The sequence below is a fragment of the Vigna radiata genome, chromosome 11, assembly GCF_000741045.1.
Source record: "Vigna radiata var. radiata cultivar VC1973A chromosome 11, Vradiata_ver6, whole genome shotgun sequence".
NCBI classification, from domain to species: Eukaryota; Viridiplantae; Streptophyta; class Magnoliopsida; order Fabales; family Fabaceae; genus Vigna; species Vigna radiata.
In genome coordinates, this window is record NC_028361.1 from 9,142,004 (window position 1) to 9,164,648 (window position 22,645).

Below are 22,645 nucleotides of genomic sequence, written 5' to 3' on the forward strand. Positions count from 1 at the left end.
ATCATCCATTGGTGGCTGACAATAGATAGTGCTTTTTTTAAAAGCATTATCTATTAATAGATAGCGCAGACATATATAGCATTTAAAAAATGTTATCCTAATGATAAAAAGAATGCGCTTTATGCATTTTTTTTGTAGTAGTGAACAACTTCAAGTCTTTAACTAGTGGGCTTAAATAAACATCTATGTCATTTCCAGGCTGCTTTGGACCAGATATCATCATAGACAACATCATGTACTTCCTCTTCATGCACAATGCAGGAGATAAGTTGTAAATTATCAATATAACTAGCCAACAACTGTGATTGGTACTTAGATTACCAAATGGGTTCATTCCATCAGTGGTTAAATCAAGACTAAGATTTCTATATTCTTGACCAAATCGGGGGAATTGTTGATCAATATTTTTCCATTGCTTTGAATCAGTTGGATGACGAAACAACCCGTCAATTTTTCTCTCATCTGCATGCCATCTAAGGTTTTTAGCATCTTTTGGATTCGCAAACAAACGCTTAAGTCTAGGTACATTTGGAAGGTATCAAACTACTTTCAAAGCAGATCCATTTTTTTCTATCTGACCATTATCGTCACAATTGTTTTTTGACTTGTATCGTGATAACCCACATTTTGGACAATTTTTCAAAAATTCAAACTCTTTCCTATATAAAATGCAATCATTGGAACAAGCATGTATCCTTTTATACTTCATACCCATTGGAGAAAGAATTTTCTTCGCACCATAATTACGAGTGGGTAGTGTATTTCCATCTGGAAGCATTTCATTCAACAACGTCAACAATTATGTGAAACTCTTATCGGTCCATCCATTTGTCGCCTTCAAGTTCATGAGTCTTAACACTGCTGACAATCGTGTGAACTTAATTAGTTGAACAGACATACAAAGGTGTTTTCGTATCAGTCGACATCGTCTGATACACATGAGCTTTGGTAAAATTTTATGCGCCAACATCGCAGATCATGTCCTGTAATTTGTCTTCACTTTGTATATCTTCTTCCATGGTGGAATCAATAACATTTTCAGTTTTGGAGACAGTCAGAAAGTGTATTTCTTCGCCGTGCCATATCCATGTTGTATAACATCGCAAGAAACCATCACAGATAAGATGCTCCCTAATTTGGGTTGCGTTCAACTTTCTCCCATTCAAACAGTTTACACAAGGACATCTAAACTTCACTTCATCATCACTTCTACCCTCATTACATTGCGCAAATTGTATAAATTCCTTTACCCCTCTCTCGTAGTCAACACTAATGCGTGGTAAATTAATCCAATTTCGATTCATCCGTAAATATTCTGAAATATTCTACAAAATTACAATACAAAAAAAAATTGTATTCGTCATTTAATGACAAATTAAGGTTAATTCAATTCAATCATACAATCATAAAATTAATAAGCATTGAAATAATCAAATATTCAACATAAAAAATTTTAAAAATAACATTGTAAAATTAAAAAGTTAAACTTAAAATCATACCATCATACAAAATTATACAATCATACAAAAATTTTCATTCTACAAAATTATAAACATATTATATGATCATCCAATCACATATTAAATCACATAATCATACAAAATTATATATTCCTATTAAAAAGTAAACTTTAAGCATTAATATAAGAACCTGATAGTGTGAAAAGCCAATAACAAAGGACAACCTGCGATCAAAATGGTAGAAAATTCAACTACGCAAAATTCAAACATTCAAAAATAAACAAAAAAAAATATTAGTTTTAGAAACAAAATCAAACATCAAAATGCAAAAAAAAAAAACAAACATTATCATAGGGGAAGAATAGCAAAAACCAAATCAAAAAGACGTTTAGAACGATTTTGATCGGTTAAAAAGTTTCTTAAACGTTGACAATGGCCATGACAATAAGCAAAATCAAGATTAAACGGTGAAAAATGCAAGAAAATGGCAAAGAAGGCGCGCAACATAGTGCTCTCTCGAGAGGGAATGTAGAAACTGTGAAATCGTGAGGAAGACGACATTGTTCCTCTTCTGTTTTCTTTTTTTAACCTACGAAAGGTTATTACCTCAGTTCCACTGAAAACCGAGGCAATAAGGGAGATAAGGCCTCGGTTCCCCACATAACCGAGGCTTATTCTCTTAAAAAAAATAATTAATTTGAAATGGCAATTTTGAAGTTTTTTCCAACGTTTTTGCCTTCGTTCCCCGCCAAACCGAGGCCAAATCCTCTGTTAAAAATTAAATTTTACTTAAAGATTTAAATTTTGTTCAGATCAGGGCCTATGGCCTCGGTTTCCCAAAGAACCGAAGCCAAATCCCTAACGGTCTAACTGCCAACTTTAATCTATGATGCAAACGTGGAATATCAGAATTTTGGCAGGGGGTCTATGGCCTTGGTTCCCCTGAGAACCGAGGCTAAATCCCTAACCGTCTGACTGCCACCTTTATGACAATAGACTACAGATGTAGACTGTCAGAGTTTTTTGCAGGGGTTTTTGGCCTCGATTCTGCAGAAAACGGAGGTCATATCCCCTAAACAGAGATTTTCATCAGACAGTAGACTGGATTGTCAAAGTTTTGCAGGGGTTTTTGGCTTTGATTCTGCAGACAATTGAGGCAAAAGCCCTGCACATGGATTTTTATCAAACAACTGACTGGATTGTCAATGTCTTACAGGGGTTTTTGGTCTCAGTTTTGTAGACAATCGAGGCCAAATACCCTGTATGGCATCGGTTCAAAAACAACTGAGGCCCATTAATTGTTTCCAATAATCAATCTTTCCACTTCTGCTTTTCTATTCAAATAAGGAATTAGGAACTGCATATGTTAAAGGTTTATAGTTTATTATTATTAATCAATAAATCAGAAGACTAACATATTTTTCTAAAAGGTTAAAAGATGTAAAGTTATTCTTATTCTTTGTTAATAAATAAATATTTATATTGATATTAGATTCACGTTGATAGTAATACAAATATTTATTTAAGTTTGTGTCATCTAAAAATGATGTTTCATTATATATTATAAATATGTACATCTTCATGAAAACAAATAAAAATAATAGATTATTTTTAATTTATGAATTTAAATTAAAGATGATAAAAAAAATTTCTCTCTTTTTATATATAAACTTTCTTGCATTAATCACTTTCATTCACACTCGTAAATCTTTGTACACTCTTTTCCTTTATATATACTAATTTGTTTACTCACAAATATTTTCATCCACTTTGTCACAAGGACATACATAACACAGGAGTAAGGTGATCTTTATAGGGCTTCATAATTAAGTCTTGAAAGTGTAATTGAGTATAGGAAAAGATTGAGATTAAATTAGCATTTTTATTGTGGAATAAAAAAATTAAAAGCAATGAAAGGTTTATAATAGGTGTATATAAAATGAAGATACATGTGTGTCATTGCTCAATTTATAATACTTGCATTTCTCATCCAAGATCGGACACAATCCGGTACACATAAAACATTGATACACAAACATCTTTCCAAATATGCAATCATTTATAAAAAATTCATCCATCTATACCAAAAAGGTACATTAACACTTAATATACATAAATAAAGAATAAAATTAAATATTTATGTTATATGATATGGTAAAGAAAAGAAAAATAAAAAGGGAAACGAAATATGTAATAGGAACGTCAAAATATATATCATTATCTTTTATTTATTTATGGTTTAGTACCTCATTTGGTCCCTTCTTTTGAGACTTTGGTTCAAAATGATCCCACCTTCTGGAAAAAATAACTAAGGTCTCATATTTCATTAAAAATTGTTCAATATCGTCCTTTTGGCAGACGACGCTAAAATTGTAACGGTACAGATACTAGCGTCGCAGAAAAAAAAAAATAGTGAACTGTTTGAAACAAAGCTTACGTGGCACTATGAAATAATTTAAAATAGGTTAAATTAAAAAAAAAAAAAAAAACCCTAACCCCAATTTGATAACTCCATTTCTGCGTTCTTTGCTATTGTGAAAGTGATTCTTGGCTCTGTGTCGCCGGTGGCGCGATGGTGGAGTTGAACGGAGGCAGTCTCGGTGGCTAGTATCATTCCGCTACTGTGGTTAACAGAGAAGATGATGATGATGATTCAACGAGGAATCGCGAATTGGGGTGTTCGATGACGATGACGAGAATTAGCAGATAGAAGAAAAGATGGTATTGTGCTTTGGCCATTGGTGTGATTTGGGCTTTAAAAATTGAATATTGTGGAAGCACAAGTCCCCATTATGCAGCACATTAATTATTTGCTTGCTTGAGACTTACATTCAAATATATTTTGTGGGGTTATTATTATTTCTACCAATTCTTGAAACCGTGTGTATAACAAGACTTTTGCTCAATAATAGTACCTCTGTGTTTTGTGCTTTTGTGGTTTTTTTCAAGGGAACCATGCATGCCTCAAGTTCATGTACTTCAACACCTCATACTTAAATTGTAGTTGGATCCATGGGGCACTGATTCACAAGATGAATTCGAAAAGAGGTTCGAACCTTCTGCTTCCATTAGCAGACAAAATTCAACGTCAAATTATTGGCTCACCACAGATTTCTTTAACATGGTCACTTTTGTTTTGATTATCTAAATTCACTCATACAACATGATCTTCCTCTCAGTCTACTTATCTGTATATTTGGATTTATAATGGCATAGTTAACAAATTCTGAGTTANTAGCAGAGCAGTGAGTGTACCNAAAAAAAAAACATNTGAGGGCAATTGAAGTTAAATTCGGTATGGTTAGTACTTGTCCCTATTTAAAGCCTACAGACACAAGCCTAGGTTCTAGTTTGAATGTGAAAGCCATGCAACACAAAATAAAGAGCCACATTTAAGGCACATCCATCTACCCCTTCTGGATCCCATCACCTATTTCAAGCTTTCCAACCTAGCTTACAGATTTTGTGTCATAAATAGATGAGGTGTGAAAAAGTAGTTCCTATGGGAAAAAAGAAAGTTACACTAACCTAAAGCTGTGAAAAATGCATGGTATAATTGAATCAAAGATATGATATCCAACTATTAAAGAAGCACATCCTGGTTTCCATGATGAAGTGGACATCGAGTTTCTTGGGACAACATTTGGAAAGCCTTACACTTTGCAGACGAATGTTTATATAAGAGGGAGTGGAGATGGGAGAATTATAGGCAGAGAGATGAAGTTCCATCTCTGGTTTGGTCCTACCAAAGATAAAGTTCGAGAACCCAGCCACCATCGTCACAGTGACGATCTCGTTCGAACCGGCCTCCACTGTCGTTGGATTGTCGCCGCCGGAGATCCGCCGTCCGTCTGCTGTCTTTCCTCCACGCAGCCACCCAGAATCGCGTTTGAGCCGGCTTCGAAGAAAGCAAAACCTAGACGCCGGAGGTGTGCCGTGTCTTCTCTCCTTCAAGCCACCGTGCCGCCGCCGTTGAGCCGTAGTTCGAAAACAATATCTTGCCGTCGTCCCAACCACCCAATGACGTCGAAGGTCTGCCGGAGTACCTTTCTAAAAGGTATTTTCTTCCTTTTAACAATGATTTGCATGAGTATCTCCTTTCATTGAGTTGTTTTCTAGCACTGTTGTTGTATGGTTAGAAGCAAAGCCTATAGTAGAAAAACACTCATTACCCTGTTCTTCTCTTTTTCTTTAATTTAAGGAAAATAGGTCCCTCGAATCCAGCAAAGAAAACAACATTGTGTATGCCTGATTTAGAAAGTATGTGCTCCAAAAAACATGGAAAATTAGTACCAAGGATTATTGTAAACAAATGTTCTAAAACAAGGACAAAAAGTGTGTTATTTTAAAGGTTGTTGTGTTATTTTACCAAGAATATTTGCTTTTTCCTATTGCACTTTTTAAGAAAAGTTCCTTGAAGCTGATTGAGTGAACTTGTGGTGGAAGCCAGATTTGATGGGAACTCTAAACTGATTGCGTTACCGTTAATGGATTTAAAGCTACTTATGCAATTAAGGATGGTGCGGAAGGACCGAGAGGATGGAAGGTATTTCCTCTCCCTTTTCATTTTGCTGTTTTATAGTTATAACTTTTGAATTTAAAATGTCATTTTTTTTTCTACTCTTTAGTGTTCTAACACGGAATGGAATTCTGCAGAGTAGTGGTCTTCCTTGGTTAACACCAAACAAGACATTGAGTTTGGATAATCTAACGCATGCTATATATCTGAAGTAATTAGAGTAAGTATCTTGATTTTAACTAATTGTAATTGTTATTCTCAATGCTGAAGTATGAGAAAATACTACTATTGCTTTTCATATTGTAAACTATAATACATTTTCTCTATTTAATTTCATAATACAGATAGGGTATTTAAATTGCTTTTGGGAGAAGTAAAAGTTTGATCTTTCAAATTGGGAGAAGTAAAAGTTTGATCTTTCAAATTGGGAGAAGTCTGACCAATGAATCGTTAACTGGACTTGCTGATTATAAAAAAGAAAAATGAGAATGAGATATTTTTTTCAAGAACATGGTGGTTGCTCCATTTATATGTGCTTGATTTTAAAATAAATAGATTTTTGTTCATGATCTTGTTAGAGTATTTCTGTGTTTCTAATTAATGGAGGATCATTGCAGGATTCATTTGATGGTGTTGCTGTTACTCCTGGGATTGCTGCAGTGGCTGCTGGACTGAGCCTGTTAGCTTTTTCTGAGGTTAATCCTAAGTTATCAGTGACATTTTATTCTCTTTCCAACTTAGTTTTTAGTCAATTATTTGTCACAAAACATGTTTTATTGCTCCACCACATAATCATCATCATGAATGTGTTTTGTTAATAATGCTATTTATCATTAAATCACATTTTACGATAATGAGCATAGAACACAGTTCGAAAAGTATTGACAGTCCTCATTTTCCATTTGCACGGTTGTTCTTATGGCACTTCACATGCCTCCATCATATCACTTGGGTAATAATTAGCTTTTTTTCTTCTCTAAACTTTAAAAGAAAAAAATGGCATTTTTCTATGTATTTTTTAATAAATTTCAACAAATAATATTAATAATATATTAAAAAGTAACGCAATGGAAGATGAAGCAAGTGGGGGCACATTTTTTTTTGAGAATGAAGAGGCATGAGTTGTAAATGGGTAGTATGGATTATTCATGAACTGGAAATGATTAAAAAAGGAAAACTCCTAGGTGGAAACGAGAATGATAGCTCTTTTAGGTATATTTCATGATGTAACATCATGTTTTGGGTAATTGCTTATGCGAAGTTGGAAAACAACCTTAAATGGATGTGTATGAATGACTTAATGCAAAGAAAGCAACAAAAAGAACCTAAATGGCTAACCGGATATCCTAATACGCTTAAACTCATAAATTTAGATTTTTTATTCTAATGAAAGCACTGCAAAGAGAATTCTCTTCACTATATGCAATTTAAAATGGACCTATCAATTCTAAATGATGCAGCGAAAGTGCATATTTCATAAACATTATTAAGCTTCTTGTTAAATGGTAGCTTTTGGTAAAACATTATTTACTACAGGTCTTAATGCCACATAATAACGTTGGGGTCCTAATTTCCCAAAATACCTATCACATGTTCCATATTCCAATATTATAAAATAAATTATTTTTAATTTCATTATTAGTTAATAGATTGAGACACTGAATGATAAGTTCTTTCAATAATTTATTTCGTAAAAGTGAGTTATAGGAACTTTTGTCATCATGCGTTTAATTTTGTATAACTGAAACTCTTAATTTGCATCAAAAAGTAAAAACTCGAAAAAATTTATACATTTCTTATAAATCTTCCTTGTTAGAGGAAAGTGATAAATACTTAATGAACCATTTAAAATCATAATTTTTTTTCTAAATTGCATATTTCATAAACATTCAAACGGATAACCAAGATTCAACATGAGACTACACGAAGAAACCAAGATAAGGTTGTAGTGAAAGGAAAATAAGATTAAAAACTAACATATCACCAACCAAATGTTTCAAAAGATTAGTTTTTTACTAACCTTTGAATGGCTCTTGATTAGAGGTACGGTACAGGGGTTGAATACTAGAGTGGTTTAGTGTAGCAGTTGTAGTGTATGACAGTGGCCATAGCAGCACTATGGTGGTGCTATCTGCTCATTAAAAAAGGAGAGCCTCGGAACAGATTCATTTAAGGCTTTTTAGGTGGGGCTATGTTTGGGATTGTTTCCACAATGACATCTAAAGCTGTACGTAATAATAGCAGTAGAAGTGAAGATGGTGACTGAAAATTACTACCTAGGAAGCTAGTATTTGACTTTTGTTTCATTTTACTTGTATGTTTTGTTTAAGAGACCTATGACATTATCTTAATCATGAATGTCATTGAGTATTATTTTTATCATTTTTGAGAATTATGTACATAAACTATATAAATATTTCAAGGTTGCGCATATTCTGCCATCCACTATCCCACTGTAGTGTTTTTGGTGCTGGATGCTATGCACTACTATTAGGGATTTAAATCCATGGGTTTAGGTGCAAAATGAGATTACTTTTTATGATACATTTTTCTCTGTTGGCTTTTTGAAATTTTGTAATGCTAAAATCTCAGGCATATAACTATCAGCTGAATCTGTGCTATTTATGAAAAAAAGATATGTAATGATGAACTTGTTCTGCTTGATGTTTTACCTTTATTTTAAGGTTGCAAGGGAAAACTCAAATTAAAGTAAAGTGGAAGTTTCAAATACGGAGAATGTCGTCAAGAATGATATAAAGTAAGCAACAAACAGTTATTCATCGTCTAGTTGAGGAAAAAAGTGAAGACTCACTTGGCTTTGCGTTTAGGGTTCTGTCGTCGAACAAATGGAACCGCGATTCTGGGTGGATGGAAGACATCGGACGGGCGGCGGGTCTCCAGCGACGGCAGTGCGACGACAGTGGTGGCCGGTGGGCACGAGATGGTCACAGGCGATGGTGGCTGGTTCTTGAACGCGCTGTCGAACAAATGGAACCGCGATTTTGGATGGATGGAAAATAGCGGACGGGCGGTGGATCTCCGGCAGCAACAGTCGTGGCCGGTGGGCACGAGATGGTCACAGGCGGTGGTGGCTGGTTTTCGAACACGCTTTGCTTCTCCCTCTCTCAGATGTGTGGCGAAAATTTGAGATATGCATTTCAGATTCAAAATCTACCCGTCTTTCTGTATGCCAGGTCAACATTCGAATTTAAAATTATTTTTCCACTTGAACCAATCACATTTAAACACACATATCCCGTTTCTAAATATTGTCAAAATATGTTGTTCACGTATCATTTCCCATGTTTTTTAAATACAAATCTTGAACAAAAGCAAAATAACAAATTGTAACAATAGCAAAGTACTAAACTTCTTAAAAAAAAGCCACTAACTTAACTGAGTAATTAAAATAAATAACTTTCTAAAATCTTAGCTAAACAAATGCACACATTCAACATAACCTAACGTGGCTAAAGTACAGAAAAATATAAACATTAATGTGGCAAATTTTGTAGGAAGTCTCTTGGAATGATGGGATTTACTAATCCAAATATGAAATCTAATGGTATGAATGAGATGATTAAATAGCCTCCATATACGAGGATTCCTAGATAGAAGTGCTTGTATAACGATGATTTTTGTAGAACTATTCCAAGCGCAGCACAGAAGGCAATCATCATGGACACTAGGGACAGGGAAAGGCACCAAAGCCCTTGCTTTATCATGTCGGGGATTCTATTTAGGAAGTCTGTTGGAGCATAACACGATTTTTGGAGGTATATGTATATCAATACTGTAAGGATAGAACAAAGGAGAGAGATTACATCAGCTACAATAAACACAGTAAACCATTTATCCTTTATCAAAATCGGCATTCCATTGTCTTGACGGAGACCTCCTGGGACAGTGAAGATTGCAGCGAACATCACAGTTATAACGAGAACACCCACAATTGCAAATGTCCCAGCTGTTTCCTTTGCCCATTTTTCTCCATCTTTCATCAGCTCCTTGTGCGTTTCAATAAATATCTCTTCAGGCGTCTTACCCTCACCATTTTTGGCTTCTCTACATTTCACATGCACAACTTCCTTCACCCCCTGCACTCATTTCATTCACATTAATGCATGCATGGACTATATATTGCACTAGAGAGAGAGAAAACTAATGAAGATGAATGTACCTTAAACCATTGAATTTCTCTTTGCATTTGCAGAGCAGCACCGAGTCTGAGATTCAGATCACACAAAGGTCCTAAACGTGCCGCCAAGTGCAATAGATTATCGCCAAACATGTCTGTTCTATAGTTAATTTTATTTCCACAGAGAGTATGCATGAGTTGGAACACATTGTGTTTGCGATGAATAACCGCATACGAAAATATGTCTCTTCCATGATCGTCCATTGCCCATAAGAGGTCATGGTTAGCCTCCCTCATAGCATTTATGAACTCAACATTTCCATGCTTTGCTGCTTCCAACATGGCATCATACACCGAAGCATCCCGAAGTTGTGAACTATTGAACTTCGAAATAATATCTTTATAATACCTTAGTATCTGTAGAAATTCATTCTTGTGTCGAAATACACTCTCCCTCAGTATTTTTTCCCATATTTCTGAAACAATGGGAGGTAAAACAAAATTACTTATGATTTGGTTTTACTAACAAATTTGATCATTTCAACCAACAAAACAATTTCAGAATTAACCTCCAGAATGTTAGACTTCGTAGACAAAATTTATTGTAACTAATGAATCTAAATAGTTACCATTAGTGTAATTTTAAATTGATTATTACATTTTTTTTAAGTTGTTTGAGTTTGTATTTTTTTTATAACAGTTTAATACGCTAATCCAACTTGATTTGGAATTCAAATTAAAGAATAAAAAAGTATCATCACATCTTTAATCCTTAACAAACATTATTTTAAAATCCATATCCAAGTAAACTAAATATGATTTTAGTGTAAGCAAACTTTGAAGTTTAAAAAAACGTCTAGACAAAATAGTGTCTAATAACGTTTAAACCGTTTAGGATAAAAATGAAAAATTTAAATGCTGTATAGTAAAAATATCTTAAATGTTATAAGTCATTTAAACACGTGTCTAGATGATAGTACACATATAATATCTAAATGTTTAGGATTGTCTAACACTTTAATGTATGTACATAGATGTATTCTTTTGTCTCTTGTATTGTGTTCTCTTTTTCTGTGCAGATCTTATGACATATCACTACAAATAGACTCTTGTGTTGCAATGAATATTCTTTCAAACACTTACATCCAACACAAAACAAATAAAAGCTTCAAAGATGTTCCTACTTTCCAAGACCCTGATCATTTATTTGATTTAAGGTGTATAATTCTTGGGAGCTATATTTTTCATCTACTCATTATCATAACACTTGTTCTAACTTGTGTTAAGATGAGTATTTGACCTCGGCGGAAAAGAGCACAATGACTCCAAAGAAGAAGAGGAAGTTTGCCTTACTCTAAGTTGAAGATTTGAGGATAAATCCTTTTTAAGAGGGAGGAGATGATGACATACCCCCTAGCCATGTTCAAGCATCTACAAGAAGAGTTGAAGTCATCCATGAAGATGGTTTAAACTCAATCGTTTGGACCACCTTTGAAGTCATCATGGAGTATAGCTTGGAGTAGTATAAGTTTCTTTAGGCCATGTATTTTGACCAAGTAGTGTAGGTTTCTTTATGCCATGTATTTCGGCCAAATAGGTAGGTTTGTTTAAGGATTGTATTAAGGCCTAATTAGTATAAGATTTTTCCGTAGACTAGACATCCAAACCATGTGGAAAGTATGTGACACGTGTCATGCTTCCATTGAAGAGGATTTAGCTTTAGAAGTGGTCATATGATACTCTAGGAATGGAGAGGATTGTGCTTTATGAGTGACCACATGTCCTTCCCTCAGTAAAGAGGATTTATGGGCACTTGTCCACTTCTTAAAGGGCCTCATTTTCAGCCAATGAGTGCAAGGGTGAAAGATTATGCTTTTAGGAGACACCCTTACTTATATATAGAGGTGTCTGCTCTCTTGTAATCAATCATCTTTGATGTTAAATAATGTTTTGTCCATTTTTGGCCATACTATTCATCTTAGATCAAGACTAGAGCAACCCATGAGGTCCCTCTAGTCACCTTCCTCTTAAATTTGGCCTAACCTCTCTTAGAGCATCATTAAACATCACCTTCATCACCATCAAACATCACAAAACTGAGCTTAACTCCCTTGTCCACCAAAGCTTTCGCACCAATCATCGATTCACCTATCTCAATGGCTTTCCTTTTAGTTTTGACACAACCTAACCAGGAGATTGCCATCAAGATTACTACCTTTATTTAGAAGAACGTTAAAACATATGAAGAAATTCTAGAAATGTTTCATTTATACCTTCTAGCTATCTCTTTTGTACATAGCACAATTGTCTTTGCAAGATGCAAAATTGCATCTAACCTAGTACAAAAGGCTACATCCCTACGTGAAAGTCAAAAGTTCTAAGTAACGAATCTTTTTCGAAGAAGTCTATATAAAGAAGACTGCATGAAGAGAAGAAAAAATAGAATTATATGTGTGCATACTCTCTTGCTGTTGTTTTCTCTAAAGAATACATTGTCTAATGCTTGTTCTTTGAAAAAGAAAAATTATTCACAAGTTTTCAAAATCTCTTTATATTGATTTCATATCCTCTCTACAAGAGTTATATATTCTGTTCTTGTAATTTATAAGACACTTTAATTTTTTCATATTCTAAGTTTAACTCAATGTAGTTAAACCGTCTAGTCAATTAGACTAGTTCATACTATAAGTGGTTATACTTGTCCTAACTAGTTGGGTTAGTTATATATCAAAAGTGATTAAACTCGATGTAATTCTTTGTGATTAGTGAAACATCTTAAGAGTTCCTAAAGAAAAGCAGGATGTAATTCAGTTTAGAGCGAACCAATATAAAAATAAGTGTGACTTGTTGCCTTTAGTTTTCAAAGATTTTATAGCCCAATGTTGTTTTAAATTCTTAAATGTTTAACAACTATTCCAAACTGTCTAACCTATGAAAAAAAAATTAAACAGTTTTCTTAAAAAAAAATAAAACCCTATTCAAACTCCTATTTTTAGAGATTTCCTTAAGTTACGTATTGAAGTTAGTTCAAATAAATATGATCCAAAAATGGATGCTTGAAATTGAGCACGCGTGTTTATTTTATATGTTTATTATGAAATTAAATTTGATTGACTCAATCCGTTTAACTCATGAATACATTATTAATTTAATTTTAATTAGACACACAAAATTATATCAATTCAACCAAATATTGAACTTGGTGTAGGTTGAATAGAACTTGTTTATACTATTATTAGTCTGTAAATTCAAATTGCTTGGTTATACACATGGCATCATGTAATAACATAATGATTTAAATGTTTTTATTTCTTATAAAATTATCCAATCTTAACTTTATACCTCTTAAAAAAGCATCAGACTTTAAGTTTTCAAACAGTTAATTTTTCTTTTAGATTATTGTTACTTAGCATTTGTTATCAACATATATAATATGTTTATTCAAATGTGACCTAACAATAGCAAGTAGCACCTTTTAATGTCCATGATATAAGGTAACAAGGTGATTTCTTTAAAAAGATTTGTAAATCTTTAAAATAAATATTATTTGTGTACTTTAAAACAAAATTTAAGATAGAAAATAATTATTTCAGATTTTGAAGAAACTAAGATTAAGAAATATTTTACTAAATTAAAACCAAAATGTATTCATTTTATAAACATTAAACACAATACACACTAAAAAAAATCTTCAAATGACAACCAATTTTAAAAACAAAAAATAATTAATTATTATATCACTAATTTAAATACAAATTTATAAACTTAAAATTATTGGTATCTAATATAGTTTTTATTATAAATAGAAAACTGTAATTGATTTGTGAATTAAATTATAAATTAGTTACTAACATTAACTATCTAAATTTTTACTACCAAAAAAATTAGAATTAATTTTTAATTAACTAGTGATTAGACATTAATATCTTATTACACCCATAATACTCTCTAATATATATATATATATATATATATATTATGAACTGTTTTTCAATCAATTTTAGACAATCATTTCAAAACAGACATACTTGATTATTTAAAAGTAATGATTTTAATTTAACTTTCCAAATTAATAATTTTACGCGTCAATATTCGTTTAAATCACTTATAGATACATGTTTACATATGCGATCCTATGTAAATATGTGATAAACTCAAGAAGATGACCGAAAGAAACAAAGCAATACTTACTCGGATACCGAAAAATTGTAAGAAAAATTATAAAAATGTGCATAATTGCCCCAATGACATCGATTAAAGTACCTGAAAGAACCATAAGAAGAAGTTTAAGTCAGTCGCATTCTGTTCTTAATAATTGAGTGTTATAAACTATTATTCAATTATATGTTTCCCTGACCTCATTTGGGTATATGCTTTAAGTCTTAATTTATTTCTCTCATTATTCAACATGAATTTCAATATTTTTTAAGAATATTATCAACACATAAAACAATCTTATATCACGATATCAACTTGAATTTGTGAAATTAATATATTTTTATAATATTTTTAATTAGTACAATTTTTCATCAAATTTATTTATTTTATCTATGTTTTTCACTCATTTAAGTAAGTGAAGATAACTCCTTTACCTTTTTTTGTTATTATTATCCATTTGAAAACGGGTTAAATATGTTTTTAGTCCTTATACTTTGGGGCGATTTTGGTTTTAGTCCCTCTTTCAAACTATAGTACAATTTAGTCCTTCAACTTTAGAAAACTCTGGTTTTAGTCTTTTTTATCAAAATTTTTAAACTTTATTTGTTGTTTCAAGCACGTCACAGTATAGCATTTGGATTGTTTACACTGTTTAACACATTTTTGCTTCAATGTTAACTGAGAAACGCGTTTGAAACAGCAAATAAAGTTAAAAAAATTTGGTAAAAAGAACTAAAACCAGAATTTTTTAAAGTTGAAGGACTAAATTGTATTATAGTTTGAAAGAGGGACTAAAACCAAAATTGTCCCAAAGTATAGGGACTAAAAACATATTTAACCCCTTGAAAACACGTTTTCACTACTATAATTTTATTTGACTTTCTCCTTTACAAGTATTTTAGCTTATGTATTACATACATATTTGCATGAGTGAGATAGAAATATAACCGTTACACTATTGTTCTTAAAATAGGTTTTTAATGCTGAAAAGAGCAGCTAACTTGAAAAACTAATAATCACTTTATCATATTTAAATTATATTACAAGTAATTTCAAAAACATATTTTGACTTATTTTTTGGTGTGGAATAATATTCCAAGATCTTAGACTGGCATTTGTATGTTCCAAAAGGTTTCAATATCTTCTTTCAAAAATTTTCTCTATATACTCAAATGTTCTTGAAGTCTTTATCGTTATGATTGGATGCAATTAAACTCAAACTTATGTAACTTTTATTATTGTGTTTGCTGCACGTGTGAAATTGTTCACCTATTTTTTATTCAATTGGTATTGATTTTTTAACCTAGAATTTTTGGGGGGAAAAGCAATAGAAATTACACTAGGAATAAGTCAATTGCAATTAGTTTTTCTTTTTAATTCTTGATTAAGATTCAGTATTCGAATGCATAAAATTGATCTCATGATTAAAATACTATTTCAATTATAATTTTTCATTTTTAAATACACCATTCTAATTTATTGATAAATAATTTTTCATCAGTTATTAAAGAGATTATGAAAGTAAAAATTCTATGGATTAATGCTTTCTTCCAAAAAAAAAACATAATTGAATGGCTAATTAATGCAAGAGAAAAAGAGAGAGCATTAGTTAAAAAAGAGGGAAATACTACCATTTTTCAAACTGTCAACCATTGTCTGCCAAAGGCTGGCCTGTAAATATGCAGAAGGAATTCGAGCCAATTCTTGCAAGACGGGTAAGGATTCAATGGGCAGTTCATCGTAAGATTTAAGCAATTTCAAAGCCACATCTGCGAGTTCAAACCATGCAACCATTTCAAAATTAACTTCTTTTTTCTTAAACATGCTATCAACTGCAACTAGTAGGAAGATTGAGGGTTTGGAGAAAAAAACGAGGGAAGCAGTGTATATGGATGTACTGTGGTTCATTTGCTTACCAAATATATGCGCTTGGATGCATCGTTCCAGAAGCAAAACACGATTGTGTAAAGACTGCTGATCAATGACATCGGAAGAAGTTCTAAGGAAAAGTAAACGAGTCATTCTTTTGCGTCCTGAATTAGCAGCCATAAGAAGAGGGATCTCACCCTCTTTGTTCTCTATAGCAAGTAGTTCTTTACCACCTTCCGCATTTATAAAAAATGTTGCTATATTAATGTTTCCAGTATAACCAGCAGCAAGAGCAAGAGCAGTGTTACCATCTTTATCCTGCATTTCTAGTAATTGATTATTTCTGTGCACTAATCTCTTCACAATTGTGATATGTCCTTCTATTGTTGCAACATGAAGAACCGTCCTACCTGAAGGCGGAACCCAAATTATGGCATTCGGTTCACCCCTCAAGTATGAGCTTGTGCCTTCCCAATCACCGGTTTGCACAAACTTGTATAAAGCTTTGTGCTCACTAAAGTCTGATACAACATCTGTGTGCGTCTCATTCACATCAAAACATAAATAATATATTTTGAGTTAATACTATGTGTAAATGTATACTTTATATAAAGAAAGTTTGAAGATCTAAACACTTAGTACCGTGTAGAATATGCTGATGGACTTTAAACTCAGACCTGCAGACATTAGCCAAGTGATTCCAAGCTATGTGGGAAGTTTGAAAGTGTTTAATTTGATCGAAAATATTTGGTGCACATGATAGTTGAATAATATGCAGAGCCTTTGCGTTTCTCTGTGCATCAAAAACAGAATCACTCTCCACAACTTCCCACAGATTTTCACCCCTCAAATAGTTTTCCATTAGAGTTTTCCATTCTTGATAGTTGTATCTTGTGAGCACTTCACGAACTATCCCTCGAGATACAACACCAATGCTTTCCATTACACTGTCTTGCCTTTCCTTGCTTCACATCCTTTATATAAAGTGAGATAATAACATAATTTTGTTTCTAACTGCTTGTATGGTGGATTGTGCAAGGAAGGATATTTTTGAAAATAAATATTTTCACACTAATTTTTTTACAACATTTGATACTGCATAAGTGTTTTTCTTAGTACTTTCGTTATTTACTTTTTATTGTACTTACATATTCTAAATTCAATGATATATATATATATATATATATATATATATATATATATATATATTGTGTACTAAATGTTGTAAAAAAAAAAAAAACTGTATTATCGTTATCATTGTTCATTATTTTTTGTAAATTTCTCAAAAACGACTTTTTTACTCGGTTGAAGGTAAAGGGCAGCGATACTTTGACAAGGAGAAAACGACAAAAACATCGTGTCAAATGACTGTTTTTTTAAAGACTGTCAAACAAATTTTTTCCTAAAGTAAACGTGGACTTTCATTGACATGAATCATTGTACTCTATAAGTAACTGTGTCAGACAACTTTTTATTATTTCTACACGTAAACTATTTATTATTTCTACAACAAACAAACGTGTATGATTTTAATTCTTCTTCTTTAATATATATATATATATTATTTTTTTTTAAATCATATAATTTTATATATAATAATATAAAAATCCTTTTTCACATTTATTTGTAGTGCACAATTAGTGTTAAAGAAACTTAGTCACAATCAATTCAAACATTGTTCCATACTATATTTTAGACAAAATTCATTTAAGGTATTTTAGACAACATTCATTTAAGTCGTTTTAGATTTTAAAGCATCACGACAAGTTATCTCTAAGTCATTTTAAAGCTTATCAAAAACTCTTTCATTCTCACAATAATGTTAAATAAAACAAATCGTTCGTCTATTTAACAACGTATTCTATTCAAATTCTTTATAGATATACCTATTTGTATTTGATATTTTTAAAATATAAATGATGAATGTTATAAATCAATTATTACCAATATAGTTGTTAACAACTCAAAAATAAAGTCTAACAATTTGGCTATTTTGTATTAATATATCTTCAATATCATTTTTTTTATCAATAATAGAGAAATGATGAATAAAAGGGTACTTAGGGTGTTGTAATACTTTTAAAACACATAAGAAAATATAAAATTACAAACATAAAGATCATTCAACATATTCCAAATCATAAAATAGAAAAAGTATGTTTATCTCTAATGCTATACACACATTCCCTTTTATAGAGAAAAAAATTGTCTTATTTCCTTTCGTGTCATGTCTTATAATTATACATCCTTTAACTAATTAATTAATTCAATTTCGACTTCTACACGAACTTCTAGTACCTATTGAATCTCTCTTTGGACCTGCATCTTCCTATTAAGAGTAATTATGTCTGACCTTGTATGCAATCGATACCTAAAGTTACTTTACATACATGATCATCAGCTTGTGACTCTCATGAACATTTCGAGAACTTCCACTTGTTTGGACCAATTGGGTGTGATTTAAAAGGATCCATCATTTTTCTCTTTTTAATGTACTTGTATTTTTATATATTAGTCATTATCAAAATTCTTTTCATTATATCGTACTATTTTTTTTTTCTTCCACACGTTGTTTGTCTAATATTTTTCTACAGATTTTGCATTTTGTTATCTCCTTTAAATTTATGTGCAAAAACATATATGTAATATTTTCACCAGACATGTGGAAAGGAGATTCTTAGTTAAAACAGTCACAAAAACTTGGAATAGATTGGGCGCCTGTACAGTTCACACTTAAAAACTGATTCAGACATTGAAAAAGGTATTTATGCATGTAAATCACTTTGGTTTGAGCTAAGTTATGAAACTTCAGTTCTATGTTTCAAGAATAAATGCTTCAGATGAGCATGAATTTCATGAGATAAAATCAAAAAGTTTTTCTTTTGTTTCTTCTTTTCTCTCTGTCTCTAGATTTTGCGAAATCAATTGTTTGATAAATTTTTTTTCATATATTAATAACTACACTTAAATTAAGTAAACTAATTAAATATACTTTCAGTTTTTTATTTTTATTTATTTTTTTAATGGAATGTATAGCTGTCAAAAGGGAAGGATATTTTTGTACATTTCTCAAAAATGACTTTTTTAGTCCTCTGAATACTTGGTAAACTGCAAATAATTTGAAGTTGTTGTACCAATCACTGCATAAAGTAAATGTCGACTTTAATTGACTTGGAATTATTGTACTCTATAAGTAAATGCGTTAGACAACTTTTAACTTAAGTCTGTGATAAAAATATAATGATTTCTTTCAACAAAAGATTGTAGTTATTGTTTAGTTACAAATAACCATTAAAGCTTTGTATAATTAAACAATAAATGGTTTTTATTCTTTGATGATAATTAAAAATAGTAGCATAATGCTTAATAACTTTTCAACCTATGTGATAATAAAAATAAAAAATGAAAAACTTCCCAATATCAAGATAGTAGATGAAATATACCATACAAAGAAGACTCGATGACCTTGCTGTACCAATCAATCCACGATGAAAGAAGCAAAGACGCCATACCTGATAGAAGAGTTCCGCAGATCTTCCCTAACACAGTGAAGCAGAAGGAAGGAGGCAAAAATAGATGCACACAATGAAGTGGGAAGTATAGAGAAAAGGAAAAAGCAAGGTACGAGATAACAATCGAATACGAAAAATTATTATTGAAATTGTGTTATGTCAGTGAGTACAAGAGAATAGAATAAAATGGGAAAAAGGAAGATGGGCTGGGCCGCTAGCCAGAGGGCTCAATTATAGACATTATCACCCAACAGTATATACGTGCTTGCCAACACACTGTTTATTGTTTCTTGAACAAATAAACTTGTACTATGATCTTAGTTCTTCTTCAATATATGTCATTAGTGAAAAACAAAAAAAATTCTACAACGATTTATTATCACAGGTGAAATACACCAGTCATAATACGTGGATATGCTAATAAAATTGAAACATAATAGATCTTATTATGACGGTTAGTTCATTATTGGTCATAATATATTAAACATTGTGACATTTTCATAATAAAATTAAAAATATATTATAACAAGTAGTAAATCAACTGTTATAGAATTTGAATATCTAATTTTTGTCTCTCTTTAATTTTGCAATCTAATTCACGTGCCCTTATCTTCAGGTTCTTTCTTTCTTAGTTTAACTTGTTCACGTTGTTCTTCTCTTCACTTTACGTTATGCTCATATTGCATCCATGCCGTAGCCTTCCCACATTGTTGGTTTTTAACACCCTTGTCTTTCAGAAAGTGATATGAACTCTAATCTGAATCCAAACAAAGGGTCCTCTACTATGTGTCCCATTGTTTGCCTTCTTCTCTTTGTCGTCAACTCTGTGTTGAAAATAACAAACTTAAATATAGAAAACTATATTAAGAAATTTCTTTATGTCCGTATATTTTTTAATGGTCATAATTATAATTGAATGTAAACCATTATTTCTTTAGTAGTTAGAAACTTATATAAAGAGCTTCTTTATTCAAAAGAAATAATAATAATAACAAGTAGTTTGTTATAAAGTTTCTTCCCTTCTCCTATTTTAAGTATTTTTAGTGAATTTAGGAATCAACAAATTTCTGTTCCTACATCTGGTATCAGAGCCAGATCAAATATTTGTGATTACATCATGACAAGTAACATTCAAGTTCCACTTCCAAAATTGACTGGAGAAAATTATGATACCTGGGCAATCCAGTTGAAGGTATGTTTCCGCTCTCACGATTTGTGGGATTTGGTGGAAAAAGGCTTTGCAGATGTTACATACTCAACAACATTTGAGTCCCTTAGTAGAGAGGAGAATAATGCATTGATAGAAACACGTAAAAAGGATCAGAAAGCATTGTATTCTATTTTCTTATAGCAGTTGAACAAAAGACGGTATTTCAAAAGATATCATTCGCAGAAACATCACATGCAGCATGGGATATTCTACAAAAATCCTACAAAGGTGATGATAGAGTCAGACAAGTTCGTTTGCAAACACTTTGAGTAGAGAGGAGATAGAAACACGTAAAAAGGATCAGAAAGCATTGTATTTTATTTTCTTAGCAGTTGAACAAAAGACGGTATTTCAAAAGATATCATTCGCAGAAACATCACATGCAGCATGGGATATTCTGCAAAAATCCTACAAAGGTGATGATAGAGTCAGACAAGTTCGTTTGCAAACACTTCGAGGCACTTTTGAGAATTTGCACATGGTCGAGGAAGAAACAATTTCTTCCTACTTTGACGTTTTCAATCCATTGTTAATCAACTACGAAGCAATGGAGAAATTATTAGTGACCAACGTGTTGTAGAAAAATTAAGAAGATCATTGAGTCATAAATTCGATCATATTGTGACAGCTATTGAAGAAGGACATCATCTATCCACATTATCATTAGAAAGGATATTAGATTCGCTATCTTCACATGAACAAAGGATGAAGCAACGAACTAATAATCCTAACTTTGAGCAAGCTTTGCAAAGCAGGGTGAATTTCACCAATCGTGGTGGATACCAAGGTGGTAAAGGTCGTGGACGTGGTCGTAATCGAGGAAGAGGTAATTTTTCCTCACATAGGGATAACATTGGAGAGAGTAGTTATTCAGGTGGAAGATCAAATTTCAAACATGACAAGTCCAAAGTAGATTGTTATAAATGTAAGCAGTTAAGCCATTATGCATCTGAATGTCGAACTAAATTACAAAGAGAACATGGAGAACATGCAAATGTAGTTGAAACTGAAGAAAGTATGGTACTTGTCTGTACACAAGGTCTAGATGTTGAAAACAATGATATTTGGTATCTTAATACAGGATTTAGCAACCATATGACGGGAAAAAGGGAATTTTTCTCTTTCTTGGATGAATCGGTGAAAGGTGAAGTGAATTTTGGAAACAAATCCAAAATTCGTGTGATGGGTAAAGGTAATATTAGTATCCAATCTGAAAATGGAACTAATGTTACTATTGCAGATGTATATTATGTGCCAGGATTATTCTGGAATTTATTAAGCATGGGAGAACTTTCAGAAAAAGGGTACAAAGTTCGTATAGATAACAGAGTTTGTGAAATTATGAACAAAGACAATAAAAACATCGCAAGGGTAAAAATGACAAAGAATCGCATGTTTCCTTTGTCACTTCAAACGAGATCTTTGATGAATTTTCAAGCTATGGTAAAGGACGAAAATTGGTTATGGCATCTTCGCTTTGGTCATTTGAACTTTAGAGGTTTGAAGTTATTGGTACAGAAGCAAATGGTGACTGGCCTTCCACTCATTAATGCTCCCGATAATCCATGTAAAGGTTGTATTCTTGGAAAGCATCATAGAGACTCGTTTGTAATTGGAAAGTCTGTGCGAGAAAAGAAACCTTTAGAATTGATTCGCACTGATATATGTGGACCAATTGAGGTAGAGTCAGTTGAAAATAAAAGGTATTTTTTACTTTTTGTTGATGATTATAGCAAAAAGATATGGGTATATTTCTTGAAAGAAAAGTCTGAAGCGTTT

General features: G+C 32.0%; 2 protein-coding genes across 4 annotated transcripts; one reads left to right on the plus strand and one right to left on the minus strand.

Moving 5' to 3' along the window:
- Positions 1 to 4,491: 4,491 nt before the first annotated feature.
- LOC111240554 lies at positions 4,492 to 6,921 on the plus strand. The gene is made up of 4 exons (XM_022775711.1): positions 4,492 to 4,508; positions 5,077 to 5,517; positions 5,911 to 6,199; positions 6,597 to 6,921. Exons 1-3 carry the CDS (start codon positions 4,493 to 4,495, stop codon positions 5,931 to 5,933), a joined length of 480 nt encoding a protein of 159 aa, XP_022631432.1. The 5' UTR covers position 4,492; the 3' UTR covers positions 5,934 to 6,199; positions 6,597 to 6,921.
- A 2,415-nt stretch (positions 6,922 to 9,336) lies between these two features.
- LOC106777304 lies at positions 9,337 to 19,842 on the minus strand. Of its 3 annotated transcripts, XM_022775935.1 has the most exons (8): positions 19,657 to 19,842; positions 16,787 to 17,118; positions 16,555 to 16,677; positions 16,192 to 16,470; positions 15,907 to 16,044; positions 14,309 to 14,380; positions 10,160 to 10,593; positions 9,337 to 10,076 (listed from the first exon to the last, which is right to left on the minus strand). In XM_022775935.1, exons 2-8 carry the CDS (start codon positions 17,085 to 17,087, stop codon positions 9,474 to 9,476), a joined length of 1,950 nt encoding a protein of 649 aa, XP_022631656.1. In that variant the 5' UTR covers positions 17,088 to 17,118; positions 19,657 to 19,842; the 3' UTR covers positions 9,337 to 9,473. The 3 variants fall into 3 exon arrangements, with proteins under 3 accessions (XP_022631656.1, XP_014520362.1, XP_022631655.1); XM_014664876.2 differs by having other exon boundaries at positions 9,339 to 10,076; positions 16,192 to 16,677; positions 19,657 to 19,840; XM_022775934.1 differs by having other exon boundaries at positions 9,339 to 10,076; positions 16,192 to 16,677; positions 19,588 to 19,840.
- Between the last annotated feature and the right edge of the window lie 2,803 nt (positions 19,843 to 22,645).